The sequence below is a fragment of the Numida meleagris genome, chromosome 9 (genome assembly GCF_002078875.1).
Source record: "Numida meleagris isolate 19003 breed g44 Domestic line chromosome 9, NumMel1.0, whole genome shotgun sequence".
NCBI classification, from domain to species: domain Eukaryota; kingdom Metazoa; phylum Chordata; class Aves; order Galliformes; family Numididae; genus Numida; species Numida meleagris.
The window spans coordinates 1,762,150-1,781,354 of NC_034417.1; the positions used below are offsets into that span (position 1 = coordinate 1,762,150).

At 54.9% G+C, this 19,205-nt stretch overlaps 1 protein-coding gene across 4 annotated transcripts in view; it reads left to right on the forward strand.

The window, feature by feature from the left end:
• The window catches only part of SEMA7A (semaphorin 7A (John Milton Hagen blood group)), a 33,770-nt gene extending 16,443 nt beyond the window's left edge, over window positions 1–17,327 (forward strand). For 2 of the 4 annotated variants that reach the window (XM_021407228.1, XM_021407225.1), the window contains 13 exons: window positions 6,520–6,653; window positions 7,548–7,598; window positions 7,792–7,887; window positions 8,324–8,408; window positions 8,936–9,046; window positions 10,042–10,181; window positions 10,512–10,690; window positions 10,895–11,003; window positions 11,655–11,853; window positions 13,272–13,387; window positions 13,971–14,122; window positions 14,678–14,745; window positions 15,474–17,327. In XM_021407228.1, the coding sequence (XP_021262903.1) occupies window positions 6,520–6,653; window positions 7,548–7,598; window positions 7,792–7,887; window positions 8,324–8,408; window positions 8,936–9,046; window positions 10,042–10,181; window positions 10,512–10,690; window positions 10,895–11,003; window positions 11,655–11,853; window positions 13,272–13,387; window positions 13,971–14,122; window positions 14,678–14,745; window positions 15,474–15,832 (1,799 nt within the window). In that variant the 3' untranslated portion in view covers window positions 15,833–17,327. Of the gene's footprint in view, window positions 1–998; window positions 5,742–6,519; window positions 6,654–7,547; window positions 7,599–7,791; window positions 7,888–8,323; window positions 8,409–8,935; window positions 9,047–10,041; window positions 10,182–10,511; window positions 10,691–10,894; window positions 11,004–11,654; window positions 11,854–13,271; window positions 13,388–13,970; window positions 14,123–14,677; window positions 14,746–15,473 lie in introns of those variants that run through there. The other 2 variants (XM_021407227.1, XM_021407226.1) reach the window with 2 other exon arrangements.

A 19,205-nucleotide genomic window follows, 5' to 3' on the forward strand; every position in this document is an offset into this window, starting at 1 on the left:
GATATCAGATTGGCTCAAAGGCTGCAGAATTTGGGGAGGGGGACATGCAGAAGGGGCTGGGGCATCGTGATCACTCATCGGCACGCCTCCTTCCCGCTGCCTCAGCATAAAGCGCCGCAGTGCCTGTCGTATAGTCGTTTTGTGCTTAATTAAGAGAAGCCCGGCTCAAGGCTTCCGAGGGCTGTGCAGAATCCTGGCGGAGGGCAGGGGCTTTGAATGCAAGGCTCATTCCTTCTGGCTGCAGGTTGAGGGTCTCTCTCCTTTTGTTGCTTGCGGCGTGGGCGGTTGGCCCGCTGCCTGCTCCGGTTTGGCAGCCCCCAGGGATGGAAAGGCGGCTGTGTGGCTCACGGAAAGAAAGGCTTTGCAGCAGGTGTGTCTGTGCCCGGCAGCTGCGTTACCAAACGAAAAGCGTTTTCTCTTTCTGCCCTTGCTCACCTCCCCTCCGTGCTGAATAGTGCTGCCGAGATGCTTACCAGAAATAGTGGAAATGTGATGTCCTTAATGCCATTTTAAGAAGTCACACTGGGCTGGTTACGCTGTGCTCGAGCCTTTCCCCTGGTTAGCACAGCCCTTCGGGGCATTTACATGGGCTGAGAGCTTCTGCAGGAACAAAGCACTTTGTTTCCTCTGTACTCTCTCTCCTCAGAGTGATGCATTTCGCTCTTGATGGCATCAGGACCTCGAGGGCAGGCACCCAGACATCCCACGATCGCAGGATTTGGGGGAGTCTGACAAAGAAAAGGCGAGCAGCGGGGTGTGGTGGCAGCTGGGCATACTCATAGAATCATGTAGTTGCATCGTGGCTTAGGTTGGACAGCACCTTCGGGATCATTTGGTTCCAACCCCCCTACTGTGGGCTGGCTGCCCCCCCAGCTCAGGCTGCCCAGGCCCATCCATGGCCTTGAGCACCTCCAGGGATGGGGCACCCACAGCTCTGGGCAGCAGTGCCAGCACCCCGCTGCCTTCTGAGGGAAGAGTTTCTTCCTAACATCTCCCCAGTTTTAGTTTAAAGCCATTCCCCCTTGTCCTGTCGCTATCTGCTCCTGTAAGAAGTCCCTTGTCCTGCAGGGAGGAGGGAGGTGTTAAGGTACAAGAACAGGGCTCGCTGCTGCTTGGGGGCTGGCGGAAGTGGTTGGGGGAAGGCTGTGAGCAGAGCTGAGTGCTGCTCATCTCCAAACTGCCCTGGGGGGAGAGGCAGGATGAGAAATACCAAACAGATGAAACCCACCACTAACTTGCTGTTACGATAAGAAAGAGGAATGAAACACATGACGGGTGGATTTGAGTAAACGTGGGCTTCCCAGCTGCACATATTTCCCCTTGTGCTTTCGCACCTCTCTTGTGGGTGCAGCAGCTTTCTGCAAGCAGCCTGACCCCTCTGCACACATTTGAGGCTGCACGTCCCCCTGTTAGTCTCCAACCCGCAGCAAGGTGCCCCTGCTTCTGGAGCTCGGTGGTTTGCTCTGCAAAGTGTGATGGCCACAGATGGAAAACTCAGAAGCGGAGCAGCACGGTGTGAACCCTCGCTCTCCCTCGTGCTGCTTTCTGGAACCAAACCATGATGTTTCCTACAGGGCGGAAGGCATGGAAAGATACTGTCAGGGCTTTTACACCCCCAGGCTGATGAGAAAGCACTTTGCCTCCACTGGGAAACCATTTTTCTTATTCTCTCCTTTCCAGAAACGTGCCTGTTTTAGAGCTGGCTACAGCAAAGACTACGTGTTATGGCTGTAGCCTTGCTGGCCCATACCTGGCTGGCGCCCTTCTCCCTCCCGAAAAGGCACGAGGTATGCAGGAGATGACCCATGCCCTCCATGGGATCGGTCTGACCTGTTTTTCTGGCCCCTTCCCTTTTCACGCCGCTCTCAGACTCCAGCTGTCGATACTATAAATGGTTTTGTCAGTGTGCGGGGAGGAGGGACAGGGGAAATGGGAGCAGGGTTGCAACAGCACCGCATGGTCCTTGACAGAGAGCACAGAGGGGTTCAAAGGAGCAGGCAACACGTGTGGCTGTGTCTGGCCCTGCCTCAGCAGAAGGCATTTTTAGCCCGTCAGCTGCCTGGTTTCCTCTGCTGCTTCCCTGTAGCTCTGGAGTATTTTGGACTGCGCTGTGGAGTATTTTGGGGGACGTGGTAGGGAGTGCAGGCATCTTGAAAATGTATCTGGGGGGGGGGGGGAAGGCAGGCAGCAAACCCCTTTTGCAGCGCTTACGGAGGGAGGTGGGCTCTGCGGGTTTTTCTGTTTCGCTTTCTTTGAGAAAGGCTGATGCTGGAGCTCAGGTTGAACTGTAGCGCTGCAGGGCTGACTTGTGCACAGAGCAGTGTTTCCGAGGACCCTTCAACCTTGCCAGAGCTGTGGAGTGCCTGCACGTAACTCACCAGGCTCAGGGAGCGTGGCTGCACCCCTCAGCAGTGCCAGCTTTGGGGAGCAGGGAATGGCAAGTGTGAAGGAGATGCTTCCCCACGTTGTGTTGCCTTTTGGCCTCTCTTAGAACCCCCTCCCCCCCAGGCAAAAGCTTATCATTTTCTGCAAAGCATGGGAAACCTTGAGCCTCGCAGCGCTCCAGTTACACAGTGGCAGGTCAGAATGAAACCTTGTGTGTCCATCCTGGCTCATTTTGAGTAAAATCAGTTCTATAAACTCAGGATTTTTGGTAGAAAAGTCCCAGAGAGCTGTCAGGCTGCTCCTAAAGGGGGGGTTGCCGGGGAAGCAACTCTCCAGCCCCGCTGTTTGTGACTATAGAAGCTGGTGTCTTTGTGTCACATCGTGTGCAAAGTCATGGGAGAAGGAAAACCTAATCACTTAGTGGCCGTCCATAGGCGTACTAACTCCTTCCAGACATCTCAACTTGGGAATTTATAGAGCCTCTAAAAATACAGCTTGGCTTCTTGCAGCAGCACTGGGGAGGCAGAGTGGGGATGCAGAGTGGGATTGCTCGGTTCCTTCTTCCTGGAACAGAGTGGATGCAGGGCTTGGACTGAATCACATTCCCTGCCCTGAAAGGAAAGCTGTCGGCGCGCCTGTGCTGCTCGTCACGCATCCTGTGTGCAGCAGCAGGATCAATGTCAGCGAGCGGAGCTGGCTGCGATACTTCCCGAAGCAAGGTGTGAGCAGTGCCTGAGCTGTGTCCGGGTTGCTCAGCCCTGACTCACGGTCATGCTGTGAAACAGGTAGAGAGGCCGGGGCTCCCCGTGAATCCCGCGTGTGAGTCATGCATGGCTTTTGGTCGTGTGTCAGAACCAAACCCAGTCGGTGCGACGGAGGCGGTGACGTGCCACGAGGCCGCGGTGTGTTCAGTCAGCTCCAGAAGGAACAGATAACACCTGACAGGCGAGGGAAGCAAGGTCTGGTTGGAAAAGGAAGGAACTGCTGAAGGATCCGTTAAGTGTGTGTGATTCCGGCCAGAGTGAGCTCATTGTCAGACCTGCAAGTGTGGTGCTTTTCCTCCTGGCTGCGTCAGTGCCATTCCCAAAGGATAGAGGACCCCTGATTGCTTTCTCTTTCTGTTTTATTCAGGCCTCGTTTCGGTTCTTTATTTGAAAATGCCGTCATCAGTGCAGATTTGAACAATCCCTTCCATTTAAGGACAGCTCTGGAGTTCAAGAAGTGTCTGGACATCGCCCTCAGACACGTGGTCTGATTTTTGGGTGGTCCTGTGTGGAGCCAGGGGTTGGGCTCCATGACCCATAAGGGTCCCTTCCAACTTGGGATATCCTGTGATTCTACTAACACAGTTCTCTCTGAGCACCAAGGAGTCCTACTCCCACAAAGCCTTGCTCTGAGCTGTGCAAACCAGCCTCACAGCATTTGGGCTGTGGTTACTGGTGGCTCCAGTGGCCTTTCCGCTTCTCCCAGCAATGCGGTGGGGTGCAGCACAGCTGAGTCAGCCCCCGAGCTGGGAATGAAGCGACCGTGATGAGATTGCTTATAATGAGCCCACACACCCACACTGCTTCCATAGCTGGAGCGCTGCGAGCATCTGCTTGGAGATAAGGGCTGCAGGCTTGCTTCTTCCCATGCCCACAGCCGCGGCTTGAGCTCTTGGCTCCTGGATCCATAGGTCCTTTGGCTCTTGCTCAAAGCACAACGTGCCCACGCTGTGCCGAGGGAGCTCAGCCTGCTTCACCCTGGTCATTAGGATGGGTCTCATCTGGAGCATCTCCCTGGTCCTTTCCCTCCTCCTCCATTACCTCACCCTTCATGCATCCCTGCGAGATGCACTGGGCTCTCTCCCGCTCCCTCATTTTTTATTACTATTATTCTTCAGTCTGCCTTGGCATTCCTCCTCTTGCCGGCAAAGCACAAAGCTGCTCTTTCTCCTATTCATTCCTCCGGCCTCGGGTTAGCATTTCAATTGACAATCCTGCCATTGATTTGTGTGCTGACGGTTGGCTTTACATTAAATGCCAGGCGGAGAGATTTAACAGATTTAGCAGGGCTCTGGAAACCTGCCCGGTGATTTTTCAAGCTCTGGGCTCGCTTTGCGTTGTCCCCTTCTTTGGGGACGTGCTGCGGGCACCACACTTTGCCCTTAGCCTTTGGATGCCCTCAGCTTCGTTGTCCTCGCTCTCAGAGCCACTTATACCCCAAACCATGCATGGGACAGCAGGGCTGCTCCCCCCCAACCCCTCGCCATGAACCTGCTGGTCGCAAACGAGATCAAACCCCAGCACTTTGGGGCTGAATGCACCCCAGCACCTGCTCATGGAAGCTCCTTTCCAAAGCTCCCTTCCAGCCCAAATCAGTGCTCAAGAGTCTGGGCCGTGGCTCGCAGTGCTGTTTATTCCCAGCTTGGTGATTCAGTGCAGCCCCTGGGGAGCAGTAGGATAAATAACGTGTTGGCGCCAACCAAATTATTGTTTTGGGTTTATTTGTTTCCGGCTGCTTGAGGAGAAGCGCGTCCTTGCTAGGAAGCAGGTTGGCACAGTGCTCGGGGCTGACCAGAGCTTGTGAAAGAGAAACTGCTGGGGGAAAAAAAAAACAAAAAAAAACCCCTCAAAGCAAAACTAAAGGTATCGTGATTGCGGAGGCATATGTGTGCAGAAGGGCAAAGCGGGGGAGAAAATTGGGGAACAGCAAGTGTTCTCATGGCTTAGCAGCTGACACGAGGCTGGAGGTTTGTAGGAAAGTACAAAGTAGGCTGAAGTGCAACCAGGGCTGCCTGCAGCCTGCTGGGGAGGTGTACAGCTGGATGTGGAAGGCTTCCTGCTTGTGGGGTCCTGAGTGCTGAAGCCCCCACCCCGCCGCCACCCTATGTGTCAGTGTTTGTCCTGTTTGCAAAGAGGTGGGCTGGAGGGCTGTGTGGGTTTCTTTGCTGCGTGTCTCTTGCTCATCTCTGTGGGGCTGAGTCCCAGCCAGCTGCTTACCCTACAGCTGTGAGCTCACCCCATTCCTTGCCCCGTGGAGATGTGTGAGGAGCATGTGGGATCAGAGTGAAAAGCCTCAAATATTCGTCTCTGCAGAATCTTGGCAGGAGCCCCTGCACTGTGTGCTCGGGGCTGAGAAAGCACTGGGCTGCATGAAGATTGTCCTCTGCCTGTCCTGCCAAGTGGCCCTATAAATAGAGAGGGACACGTGCCACTGATTAATTGCCTGTCTGTGCAGGCAGCCAGCTCCTAGGGCAGACACAACCTTTGTCTGCACGCTGGGAGCAGCAGCTCTTGTTGGAGAGGCCCTCCTCTATGGAAAAGGGAAAAGAGAGAGAGAGATGGAAAGGGAGCGTCCCGCTGCACTGTGCAAAGGTCAGTCCTCATCTGACGTTCTTTTCCAAGTTCACCTTCCTTTTGCCTGACTGCTGCAAAGCACAGTGTGGGATGAGGCGGATTCCAGCAGCGTGGGCTCTGGCACAGCTGCTCTGAGCTGCCAGGTGTAGCTGCAACGTCCTGGGATGATGCAGGGCTGCTGGGGGGGAGCAGAAGGCACGGGGGGAGGGAGGGAGGAGTGCTCAGAGCTCTGCTCGCCGCCCTGCACCGCTGCAGCCTCCCACACCTGAGCTGGCAGTGCAGAGGGGAGAAGGGGGTGAACGGGAACTGGAAAGGCGTGAAGGTGAAAGAGGAAGGAAAGAAGGGAAGGACAAACAGTCCTTCCTCTCAGCTGGGCCCAGGAAACTTCCCATTTGCAGCAACTGGTTGTGACACTAGGCCCCAGGTCTTGCAGCTCTCGTTTTGGTCAGCCTGGGGACGTGCAGCCCTGAGCATTGCAGCTTTACATGCTTCCTTCCCCTCTGACATCCAGGCTTTGACCTGGGGGCTGCGTTTCCCAGGCTGCCGCCTTCTGGTGGTGGCTCTGAACCCCGTCCATCCCTCCTCTTGTCCTCGGGGCCAGGACAAGAGCACAGCTCTGAGCCTGGGAGCTGCCTTCCCTGCCTGCCTGGCACCATCCCATACAACCCCGCGTCCTTGCTTTTCTCATCGCTCATGCCAAAGACGCAGAGGGGAGTCAGTCAGCCTGAACTGGCTGCGGCTGCTCTGCAGTGGGCTGCGCCTTCCCTAATGAATGTCTTTTCTGTGCTGTTCTTAGGTGAGAGGGAGTACACATTTCCCAGGAATGAGAAGTACCCGGTGTTCTATCATGAAACAAACAGCTCAAGCATCTACGTCGGGGGAGAGGGAGTGCTTTACTACTATAACTTTGCAACCTATGATACCTACCAGGTAAGGATGCTCTGCTAACCAGTTTGAGCCTGCAGCCACATAAGGAAGCATCTAGTGTCTGTCTCACAGCCCAGGTGTTAGATACCTTTGCCACCAACAAAGTCAGGATAAAAGCATCCATTCTATGCCCAGCCTGCCACACCCACCCACAACTTGTGTATATCCGATGCCTGCAGCAAAGGGAAGTGCCTTGTGCTAACTGCAGGTGGGTTCTTCCCAGGCTGTGGTCTTCCTGAGGTCTTTATTGCCCCAGGGCTAGGATTACTCAGGTGGGGGATGTGTTCTGTAGCATGGAAGGGGATGCATAGACTCAGGTTACTGCAGAGGAGCTGTGTTCCCATCCCCTTCCATCATCACTGACCAGGCTGCCTTTTTTCAAAAACAGCAAGCTCTGAATCAGCTGGGCACTGAGTTAAAACAACAGGAAAACCCTGGGACGGTTAGCTTTCACACGACCCATCCTTGTCCTTCTCTAACAAGCCAGTCCCCATGGTTTATTCCCAGAAATATTTCTTGTTCTCGAGGAACAGCGGGGTTCGTGTGTCCCAGTCCTTGCACATCCACTGCCGGATGCTTACTCCTCGCAATGACAGACCCTCTCCTGCAGTCCTCTGGGAAGCAACCCAGGCTGTGCTCGCTGCTTTGGCCCTCCATCCCCACTTCTCCACGTCACCCCCAAGGGTTGAAAGACCCAGTCCTGCCACCTCGGTGTCTCCCAAGGGCTTTCAGATGGGGAAAAGGGCTGAGCTGCTGTGTTTATGACCTTCTGACTGCCATGCTTGCTTTGCTTCTTGCTAAGAGAGCAACTAAGTATGTGGCACGTGAGACTGAGCCCCTGTTAGCTGTCCTTGAGAGGGCAGTGATTAAAGCATATCTCTTTCTCTTTTACACCAGGTAGAGTTCCCTGTGGAAAATGGAGCACACTGTTTGAAGCCTGGGAGTCCGGTAGGTCCTACCTCTGGACGAACAGCATACGTGGGTTGGAGGACTTGGGCTGGAGGACTGCTCCTCTGGTTTTAACACCTATGGAAAAGCTGGGAAGCCGTATAGCAGAGTACTGACAGTGCTGTAGACTTGGAGCTTCAGGGCTGTGGTCTGCCATTCACAGCTGCTCACGATCCTCTTCTTTCTCTTGCAGGAGGACAATAAAAATTTCATCACTTTAATAGCAAAGCATGGAAATAAGATGTTAGTGTGTGGGACTGGCGCTTGCAATCCCACCTGCTGGCACTTGGTAAGCTGGAGTTCCTCTGCCCTGCTTGTCCTGGTGTCTTTTCCACTGAACAGCCAGGCACTGTGGGGGATGCAGCATAGTTTGGGAGTGGGCCTAAGGCCAAAGCAGAGCTCAGTGCTCCTTGATGCCCCCGCAACGGCTTAAATCACAAACTGAGGGGTGTGAAGGGAGCAGAGCAAAGTACTTGCTGTTTTGTATCTTGCTGCCTCTGTAGAATTGTGCCCCAGAGTGCTCTGAAATGCTGACTCCCTCAAGCAGCTTATTGTGACAGCGTGGGACAGCCCCCACGAGCAGAGGCCCGTAGAAGCCAGAGGTGGCCCCAGTCACCTCTGTGCTCACTTGCTGGGGGGAGGATGTGAGCACCTGCTTCCCCAGCCCTCCTTGCCCTGCCCTGAACTGAGTGCATTTCTCAGGGGCCATTTCTCTCCTTCCCCAGACAGAGAAGGAGAAGGATTTTCCTCAGGATGGCAGAGGTCTTGCTCCTTTCACTCCAGATGCAAATTCCCTCGTCATCGTTGACTGTAAGTCTGGTTGCTCACATGTTTTGGGTTGCAGTGCCATGCAGGAAGCCTGGGCTCTCCAAGGGCTGTGCCTTTCTGCTCTAGCTGGTGATTTGGGTTTTGCCTCATATTGATGCTTGTCCTTCTAGGACAGAGTACGGCACGAGGTTGTTTGTTCCTGTCCTAGAGAGAGGGTTGAATCTCTGTGCAGGGGAGGGTAGAGTGCAGTGGGAATGGTGTCATTCTGCAGTAAGTACACTGCTGTGGTCCTGGTAGCAGGGGAGATGAGGCTCCCTTCCAGAGGCAGAAGAGAAATTATCCCTGCTGCTCTGTAAGGAAAAGGCTTGAGGGTGTTCCCTGGGAGCCCTGCCATGCCCATGCAGTCCTAGGCAGAGGGAGGACTGGGTTTTTTGACTTGTATCACCATCTGTGAGTCCCCTTCACCTGACCACATGCCCAGATACTTCTTGGTTCTTGCTTTTACGCTTGCAAATCCTTCTGGCCCCTCTGGAAACAGCTCATTGCAAATGTGCCTTCCTCTCCCACAGATCCTAACATCTACTCCACCATCAAGAAAAGCCAGCAGAATGGCAAGATACCCCGTTTCCGACGAGTGAAAGGGGATGGAGAGCTCTACACAAGTGACACGGTGATGCAGAGTGAGTACAGGAGCATGGGACCTGCTGCTTTGCCCCACCAAGCAGCTTCATCTGGGATCTGTCCCCCATATTGTGGCAGGGAGGGACCCAGCAGCTCTCTTGCTGCCAGCCGGGGCGAATTTCACCTCCTTGCTTCTGCGCCAAGACAACTGGCATGAGTTCCACTTGCTCAGAGTGAGGAAGGAGAAGATGGGGAAATGGAGAGAAATGGGCGGCGAGTCCCATGTCAGATGCTTGTTGTGTAAAGATGGCCATCAGCTGCTGAGTGCTGGTGGAAACAGGAAGAACAACTTCCATTCTGGGCAGTGACTCTTCCCAAATCCCCAGCTGGGTCATGACCGTGCAGCAGGAAGCTGTTGGGCTGCTAATGGGGGAAAGAACCATTAGCAGAAAGGACCTCCTCAATTTCCGCAGCCTTACTGCACTGCCTTTCCCTAAGCCTCTCTGGGAAACTGAAGATCATTGAACCCCTGGTCAAAGGCAATAATCCAAACGACACCAAGGCTAAACAGGACTTGTATACTCAGGACAGCAGGAAAAAACCTGATAAACCCAGAGCAGTGAGGTCAATCCCATGGTGACACAGAACTCCCCGCCATGGGGCCACCATCTAACGATGCCCGGGGGGACCATACTGCTGCTGGTGATGCCCTTTGTGGCAGCAATGTATTAATAGGAAAAACATTACTGGGTTTTCCACACCGAACACAAACAATGAGGCAGCTTGCTCCACTGGGGGAGCCTTTGTATATGAAGCCAAGGCTTCACTGGGCTCTGGGGATTTGCCTTGCAAGGAAATAGGTGCATGGAGGAGGGAGAGGAAAAGGAACCCATGGGAATGTGGTGCATGAAGAGCTATCTTATGTGTGTTGTGACTGGTCAGGTATAGAGGAGGGGCTTGGACCTGTCCTTTGCCTGGACCCACCAGTGAGTTTGTGTTTCCAAAGGGTGCATGTTCAGACCAAGGTTTTCTGACCGCTTTCTTCCCTTTCCAGACCCCCAGTTTGTCAAAGCCACCACATTAAGGCATGAAGAGCCTTACCAGGACAAGATTTACTACTTCTTCCGCGAAGACAATCCAGATAAGAGTCCTGAGGCACCCAGAAACATCTCCAGAGTGGCCCAGCTATGTAAGGTACCATGGGAACAGTGTATGGTGGGGAGGCAACAGTGTCACAGGGGTGACAAATGGCCATGCCTGCTCATCTGGTACTGTCAGCACACAAGTTGTCCCCTGTGGCTCCCTCTAGCCTTTGGCGTTCCTGTCCTAGGGCTCCCATCTTGCTTTTAGGGGAGACAACACGCTCCTGTCTTGCTGGGATGTTAGAGATAAATGAGCGTTGCCGTGACCAGCGGCAAATATATCTCCAGGGCATCCCCCAGTTATCCTCCTAAGGTGCCATACAGAGGGTTCTTTGTGTTGTTCTCTACCAAACCCTGACTCCCTGCTTCCTTTCCACGCCAGGAAGACAAAGGTGGAACCAGTTCTCTCTCTGCTTCCAAGTGGACCACCTTCCTGAAGGCCAGCTTGATTTGTGTCGACCCGGCCACCAAGGGCAACTTCAACTGGCTGCAGGATGTCTTCTTTGTCCCTGCAAGTAACTGGAGGAACTCCAAAGTCTATGGACTCTTCACAAACACCTGGTAAGGGTCTTTGCGAAATGGGGGATGGCTGTCCCGTGGGCCAAGTCTTTTCCTTCAGCCCTTTGTTCTCTCTGGCAGGAACATGGGTGGAAAACAGCCAGAATGGACATGGGCAGCAAAGGTGCGACACGCAGCTGTGCCCCAGCCATGCCCAAGGCAATGGCCACTTTCTCCCTGACCCTCTCTTTGTCTTGTTGCCCACAGGGGAAGCTCTGCTGTTTGTGTCTATTCTTTTGGGGACATTGACAATGTGTTTCGGACATCCAAGCTCAAAGGCTATAATGGTCCCAACCCAGAGATCAAGCCTGGGCAGGTGAGTGAATGATGAAAGACACCCACATTAAGCAGAGAGGCCTCCTAAGGTCTGGGGAGCTGGTCCCTGCTCTGCTGCTGTCAGAGGAGCTGGGGCAGGTGAGGGTCCCAGCCAGCCAACTGGGAGCTGGGTGCTGGTCTCAGGCAGGTTGCAGCCACTGTGGGAAGGATCTGACCTTTGTTAGTGGAAACACGAGGAGGCTGGACAAAGTCCAACACCTTCTTGGAAATAAAGGGGAGTGAGGCTCTTATGTATTTGACAAACAGTTCCGAGCTCTTGTTTGAAGTTGAAGGACAAAGCCTCGCATTGTGATTGCTAATACAGAATTTTTTGTCTGCACCAATCTGTGGCCCGACCCAACAATTCATGGTGCACAACTGACCTGGCAGCAAACAGCAGCATGGGGAGAGGCTGTTCTAGGCTGGTGGGGGATGGCAGGGTCTGAATCTTCTAAAGTGAGACTTTTGCAGTAGGAGAAACGCTGTTAGGCTGCCAGGTGTGTAGATAAGGTGTTTGCTATGTGTTTTCCAGCCTGCTCTATGATCCTGTGTCCCTGCATGTCATTGCTTTCCTGCCCTCAAGGGTCACCCCCAGGGATCTGCCTTCCTCTGACACCACTGACACAGTGCCTTTTGTTCCCTCTCGGTGCAGTGTGTTCCCTCTGGACAGCACACCCCAAGTGAGACCTTCAAGATAGCCGACAGCCACCCAGAGGTAGAGGACCGGGTGGAACCCCTGGCTCCCACCAGGAGCCCCTTATTCCACAACAAGCACCGCTACCAGAAGATTGGGGTGCACGAGGTCTCTGCAAGTGATGGACACCAGTACACCGTGCTTTATCTGGCAACAGGTACTGGGAACCTTTGGGTCCCCGGGCTGCTTTCCCCTCAGTGAGAAAGTGAGACCCCAGAGCTACATTGCTGTCAGCTTGACGTCTGTTTGTCAAGCAGAAGAGGGCTGCCCAAGTCCCAGTAGAGCTAAATGCATCCAGAAGGCTGAAAGCAGAATGCCAGCTCATGGGATTTATGCTGTTGGGCTGCTTCACCCTATAGAAGGTCTCAGACTGTGTGTTTTTAGGGCAGAGGAGGGGTAGCAAGGCCCTGCCCAGCTGATCACAGCCACTGGTGCTCCCTGTAGTGCCAGGCCAAGCCTGAGGCTTTGCTGCAGGCAAACGGGTCAGCAGAGCAAAAGTCCTGTCCTCCATGTGAAGTTGGAGGGCTCAGTCAGGACTGCCTGGTTTCTCATGTGCTGTAACTACTCACTGCCTCTGCCTAGATGTTCGGAGGGTTTTCCCTAGCCCAGTGCTCTCTTTCATGCCTTGCTGCCCAGGCTCACCCCTGAGAGCTGTGCTCATCCTTTTTTTTGCATCTGTGTTGTGCTGCAGCTTGTTTACTGGCATGAAAAAATGCAGACAAGTCTTGGTGACCTGGGTTGGAGCCCATGCATGCTCTTACTGTTGTTATCTTGCTGAAAGCTTTAGCTAAATGCAGCTAACGCCTTCCAAATCCTGCAAGGAAGTTTGCTCCATGCTGCAGGGCTTGGCAGGGCAGCTTCCCACCCGTGCTGTGGTGAGCGTGGAGACACTTGGGGTGAGATGAGGGGTGATCCTGTTCCCTGCCTGACCATTCTTGGGGGCCCTGCCTCACCTCCCCTGGCTGCACTGGGAAAGGGAGAGGCTACTTGGAAAGGGAAGCTATGAGCCAACTAAATGAGAGTACATGGTGAGATTCCTGATCCCTTTTGCACCGGGATGAGAATTGCCACATCTCTGCCAAGTTGCTTGTTTTCTTAAATTTCTGAAGTCATTTCATGGAGGAGGGAGTCAGTTTACTTAAAAAGCCAGAAAGGTAGAAGTCCAAATTTCAGCCCCAGGCAGTGGGGATAAGGCACAACAGAGCAGCGTTGAGTTCAAGAGCTGCTGGTTTTTCTTGCCTAAATGAACTGGTGCAGCTGAACAAAGAGGGCTTGCCCAGGCCCCGAGGGGAAATCGGTTCCTCATGGCTCTTGGCTGGAGGGGTGACAGTGCTCTGCTCTGGGAAGCACTGTTGTTTGAAGGGTGATTTCCTAAGAAAATCATTCTGAGAAAGGTTCCAGTCTCCTCTGGGTGGCTGGTTTCAGGGCCACAGTCATATCTGGCTCTGCGGAGTGGGTACCGTGTGCCGCAGCAAGGGCTGGACTCACAGAGCTGGTTCCATGCCTGGTTTCCCCACTTCTGGCTCTAGTCCGTCTGCTTTGCCTTCATCAGGGCTCTCCTGTCTTGCTTTCCAGACAAAGGATCCATCCACAAGGTTGTGGAGCTGCCAGGAGGAGTGCATAACATCATGGAGCTCCAGGTCTTCTCAAAGAGGGACCCGATCCAGTCCATGATCCTGGACCATGAGAGGGTAGGTCTGCTCCATCGAAAAGAAACTGGTGGTCGGAGCTGTAGTTGTAAAAGCAAGCAGGAGGCAGGGACAGGCAGTTTAACACCAGCTCCTAGATATGAAGTAGCCTCTGTATGGGTTTGTAGGGGAGGTGGTCCTTGCAGCTGGGCTGATGCCCCCGGAGCTGGATAACTGTGCAGACCAGCGGGCAGAGAGATCTTTCCTGGAGGCGAGGGAAGAACGAAGCTGTTTGCTGCCTGGGTCAAATCCCAGCACAGAGTTCTGCTTCCCCTGCAGATTGCCTCTCCTTTTCTGGCCTTGCTGGCGGATGAGCTGTCAGACAATGCTGGTGCTCCATCCCGGAGGTGAAAACATTGCTGGCACCGATGGAGCAAACTTATTTATACCTAGAGCTGGTGGGGGAAGATAGAGAGGAAGCGAGATATGACTGCATTGCCTGGAGAGCTACCAGCCCTGCTGGTGGAATCCAACCCGGCACCGCAGTGACTAAAGCTGCGGGCACGCTAGAGAAGCGCTAGACGCTTGCGAGGCGGCGCTGGGACAGGGTGCTGGGTGCATCAGCCCCTTTGCTTCCCTCCCGCAGGCGATGCTGTACGTGGGCTCAACGAGGAAGGTGGTGGAGATCCCCATGGACATGTGCGGGGCGTACCGCAACAACTGCGAGAGCTGCCTGCTGGCCAGGGACCCGTACTGCGGCTGGTCCGACGGGCGCTGCCAGTCGGTCTATCGAAACCGGTACGTGGCACCGGCAAGCAAGCCTCTTCTCCGTCAAGTTTGGCTGGATGTGTTAGCATGGGGAAATGCCCACGTCTTCAGCGTTCCCTGTCCTGGCCGCGTGGTTTTGAGACCGTCTTCCCATCGTGGCCAGGCAGTGCTCAGTGCTGTTCACAGCAGCTGCGCTTCTGCTGGGGTCTGTCTCTCCTGCAGCACCCCTGTTCTGGTAGAGGGGGAAATAAATTGATGGGTTTCACACAGCCTGAGCACCCAGACCCCCCTTTTCCCCTTAGAATTGAGCAGGTACCGGTCCGTTACGCTCGCCCTCGTGGATGAAAATTAAGGCCTACTGACTGTGATGCTGTTTAAAGTGGTTGATTGTGGCGAGCTGCTGTGTCTCATATTTGTCATCCATCAACCTCTTAAGTGCCTGGGGGGTGTTCTTCCCTACCCCGCTAATAGTGGGTGTTTAAACTTTCTGATCCACCCCAATCTCTATGGGCAGTTCCTTCCGTAGCTCCAAAGTGCTGCTTCCCCGCTGGTACCGCCTTGCTAATGCTTGTTCCCATCTGCCAGGGCTGTGCTTCAGAACCTGAACCTGGAGCCGTGGCGAGGAAAGTGCCAAAGGGGTGAAGTTAAGGAAGGTAGGTGAAGGGTTTGAGCCCTGTGATGCAGGGTGGCTGATTCTCTGGTGTTTGCACAGACAGGGAGAGCTGTTGCCACTCAGTTCTGGTGAACTCATTATGACTGTGCTGTGACCGAGACACCACACGTATCTTGGCTCAGAGTCAACTGCTACGCAGTGTATTTCCGAAGTAAATATAAGGCATGGACTGAATATTTGTCATGCCTTTTGCTATGCAATACCATGATCGATTCTCATGGCACGTTGCTGCCTCAGGTAGCCGCAGATGTCCCGTAGATAGGAATGATCTAAGTGACCCTGCCCAGCCTGCGCTGTGCGGAGCAAACAGACACAAGGAAATGTCTTGCCTCCTGCCCTCAGACACACGGTCTGGCTGCTGTGCAAACACACTCAGCTCACAAACGGGCCTTCGTGTCCAAAGAGCTGGCAGCACATCGGGAAACCTCTCCTGTGCTGTAAACAATCTTGCTTGGCCTCATTTCCCATCTTTGGTAAAGCTGTGGTAGTACGAGGTCTTCTGAGCTGGCCGAGGAGGTTCCAGCTGTTTGCTGGTATCCAGGGAGAAGAGTCCCATGGACTTCACCAGGTGTGGCTCGGTGCTTTGCCATTATCATCAAACGTGCAGCGTGTCCCCATCAACCCACCTGTTCTTCCCTCTGGGTTTGTGGAGCAGCGTGTGGTTCCTGGGCGCTCCTGTCTCATCCCACCCTTCCCAACCTCTTCCAGCAGACACCTACCAGAACGTCACCGTCGTCCCCGTCGTCCCTTTCTCTCGCTACTACCTCAACTGTCCCGTGGAGTCCCACTACGCCACCTACAACTGGTACCACAACAACACCCTCATCAAGACCTGCAACAACACCCACCCGCAGCCGGACTGCTTCTACTTCATCCAGAACGTGAGCCACGCTCACTACGGCCACTACATCTGCGTCTCGGAGGAGGATGGCTTCAGGCAGGCTCTCGTGAAGGAGCACCTGGTGAACCAGCTCAGGTTCATGTCACAGAAGGGCCAGGCCACCATGACGTTTGCCTCCTGGCTGCAGCTGCTGCTCATGGTGGTGTTGGTGGAACTCTTCCACTGAGCGCGACGCGGCCGCGTGCCCACCTTCCCGGCTGCTGCCGCTCTTCCTGCACTTAACGTGAGGCGAGACCCTTGCTCTCAGTTGCTCCTTGGGCACTAACCTTTGACTGTCCCCAGCGGGGTGCCGGCTCTGTGGGCAGCAACTCTTCCATCTTTGGCCTCGGTGAAAGAGTCGGCGTGAGGAAGAGGCAGCTACGGGGCCAGATGGAGCAGAGCTTGAGGCCGGGGGTGTCCTATCACACGGGGGACGTTTGCTGTACCCACAGGTGCGGAAGGACTTCAGCCTGTCCCCAGGCACACGCTGGTAGCTCCATTCCAGTGGTCCTGAGCACGCACCAGGTGCAGACTTTGTTCAGGGGACTATGCAGATGTGCATGCACTGATCCTCAGGGCGCGACGGCTCCTCTTTTTGGGAACGTGCATGTGATGAAGAGGAGGAGCCAGCCCTTGGCCTTTCAAACCGGTTGGCCTGTGCTTCTCTCCAGGGTGTTAGTGGCTAAGAACCGGCCGAGGTGGCGAGCAGCTGGGACGTTCCCAGCGTCACCTGTGGGTCCCGTTCTGCTCTGGAAGGGTTTTGTTGTTTGTTCAGAGGGCTGTGACGTGGGAGGGCGACCGGGAGCTAGCACTGGCAACCTGCAGGGAAGGGCAGGCACTAAGTTAGCGTTTTGCATGGAACAGACTTGGAGGATGACTTAGCTATAGATTCGGGGTGTGGGGGAGGACAGACCAAAGGGCCCTAAGATTTCCTAGAGACTGGCAGGAGAGGTGGAAGCCCCAGGAGGCCCTGGGGAGACGTTAAACGCACAAATCCGCGCAGGCAGCTAGGGGCATCGCTCTGCGGGCAGCCCTGCTCCCAGTGCCCCTTTCCCCATGGGGAGGGACTGGGCTTCCTCAGGGAAAGAGGAGCCAGGCTGTGGGTCTCGGCTCGGCAGCCACTTCCACCCCAGGAGCCGCATGAGGAGACAGGGGAGGGTCGGCACCCCCCGCCCCGGGCTCTGAGGCCTCCAGGCAAGATTAAACTGTGAAATACGGGATGCCGTCCCTGTGCCTAAGTGCAAAGGGCCATCCCACACCTTGTCCGAGCCCTCCCCTGCCCTCTTGACTGCTGGAACCCCCCCAGCCTGGGGGGCAGAGTGCTGGGCAGGCTGTGCCGCCGGCCGAGCCCCGGGGCCTGTGGGCAAAGTAGTGGGGGGTGCATAGGCAGAGCAGAGCTTCCTACTGCACTACGTTCCTACACAAACCCCCAGAGCCTAGCATAGAGCTTCTTACATCTCTTCTCAAAGCACTTTAACTTTGTCAACTAACAAATACCTATTTATTATCAACGAGCGATTGCTGCACTTGTCTAATTTTCTAGTATAGATAGCAGGCTCAGAGTAGAGGAAGGAGGGAAGTAAAACTCAAAACAGCTACCAAAAAAAATAAAAAAAAAACACCGTTCCGAGCTGTGACCAAAGTGAGAACGCGATCGTTGGAATAAAGAGTGGACAAGAGCACGTGGGCACCATGCTTCTTACTGGGTGGCGGGGCTGCTGGGCTCCCTCTCGTCCACATTTCTCCACTCTTCGTGTATCTTGAGCAGTCAACGTTGGGGGAAACCAGAGCAGGATGTGGGCTCCGGGCTCCCCGCGGGGGCTGTGCTGATAAAAATAAAGCTGCCAGGTGCCCGTGGGCGCCGAGCTGCTGCGGCTGGAAGCTCCAGCCTTGACGTCAGGAGCGGCTTTTCCCAAGCAGAACGTCACAGGACCCTTCTGCTGGAGCTTCAGGAGGGATGGGGTTGGGCCTTCGTTTTAGAGTTTCAGGGTTTTTCCACGTGGTCCTCGCCCTTGGGCTCCTTCCTGGAGGTTAGGGATGGGAAATATCTGGGAGTTATCATTGCTGGGGTGACGGCTCGCTATGGAAGGCTCCCCTGCCCTATTTCTTCGTTTTCTCTCCTTCTGGGGTTTGGCAGCAGACGTCCTGGCAGCGCCATATGTGAAGGCAGCACCCTGATGCAGGGAAGGAGAAGCGAGCCCGAGCTAAAAGGAGAAGTGTGAAGGCAGAAAGCAGGCGGGGATGGCCGAGAGAAGCGGGAAAGCGGAGCTGCAACACCGCCCTGCGAGTTTCACGTTCTCAGCCTTTCCCCGTGCCCACGGAGCAATGGGACAAAAGAGGGAGGAAAAAAAAAAAAAAAAGAAACCCAAACAAAAAAACCGCTAGATTTTCTAAACGTAGAAAAAAAGCGTTGAGTTTTTCCCTTCCTAGCTGTGCTTTCCACCCCCCCCCCCCCCAACCGCGGGTTGTTTCCTCCGCGTCCGATGAGCAGAAAGCTGCGGGCTTGCAGAGAAAGCACGTGGGGAAAGCGGCCCCCGGGGCCACGCAGAGAAAACGCGGCGGGGGAAAGCGTGAAACCGAGGGCTCAGCACCTCGCCCCGACAACGGCACATTGTTCCCCTGGGTTATTTCGGGGAGGTTTAGTTGAAGGTGGGGGGGGGGTTGCAGGAAAGCCGGGTGCTGAGTCTCGCTGCTGGCTTCCTGCCGTGCTATCCGAGGGTGGATGGATGCAAAGAGGAGCGCTGCCGCTCCGGGACGAAAGCTTGTGGGGTTTTCTCCCGTGCAGCTCCTGCAAGGCTGCAGGATGGGGCTGGCGCCTGCTGCCGCCGTTGTTTGTGCTGTTTGACCTTGGGTGCAGCCTTGGGGCTGCTCTGCACGCAGGGCTCGCTGCACACAATAGACCCAGGAAATCCTGCAAAGGTGAGGTTTTGTGAGAAACCCTGCGAAACCGGGCTCTGGCTGCGTGCCCTGTGTGTGTGTGCGTGCAGCCAGTGACATGCACAGAGCCAGAGGGATGCTCTGCATGCCTCTGGGGACCACGTGCCACCTGCACCCACAGCAGCCCTTTGGGTACCACCCGCACCTGCAGCATCCCTTGGGGTACCAGGGATGCCACCTGCACCTGCAGCATCCCTTTGGGTACCACCTGCACCTAAAGCATCCCTTCGGGTACCAGATGCCACCTGCACCCACAGCAGTCCTTTGGGTACCACCTCTACCTACAACATCCCTTTGGGACCAGGGATGCCACCTGCATCCACAGCATCCCTATGGGTACCACCTGCACCCAAAACATCCTTTTGGATATCAGGGATACCACCTGCACCTGCAGCATCCCTTTGTGTTCCACCTGCACCCACAGTATCCCTTTGGGTACCAGAGATGCCACCTGCACCCACAGCATCCTTTTGGGTACCACCTTCACCTACAGCATCCCTTTGGGTACCAGATGCCACCTGCACCTGCAGCATCCCTTTGGGTACCACCTTCACCTACAGCATCCTTTTGGGTATTAGGGATACCACCTGCACCTGCAGCATCCCTTTGGGTAACAGGGATAC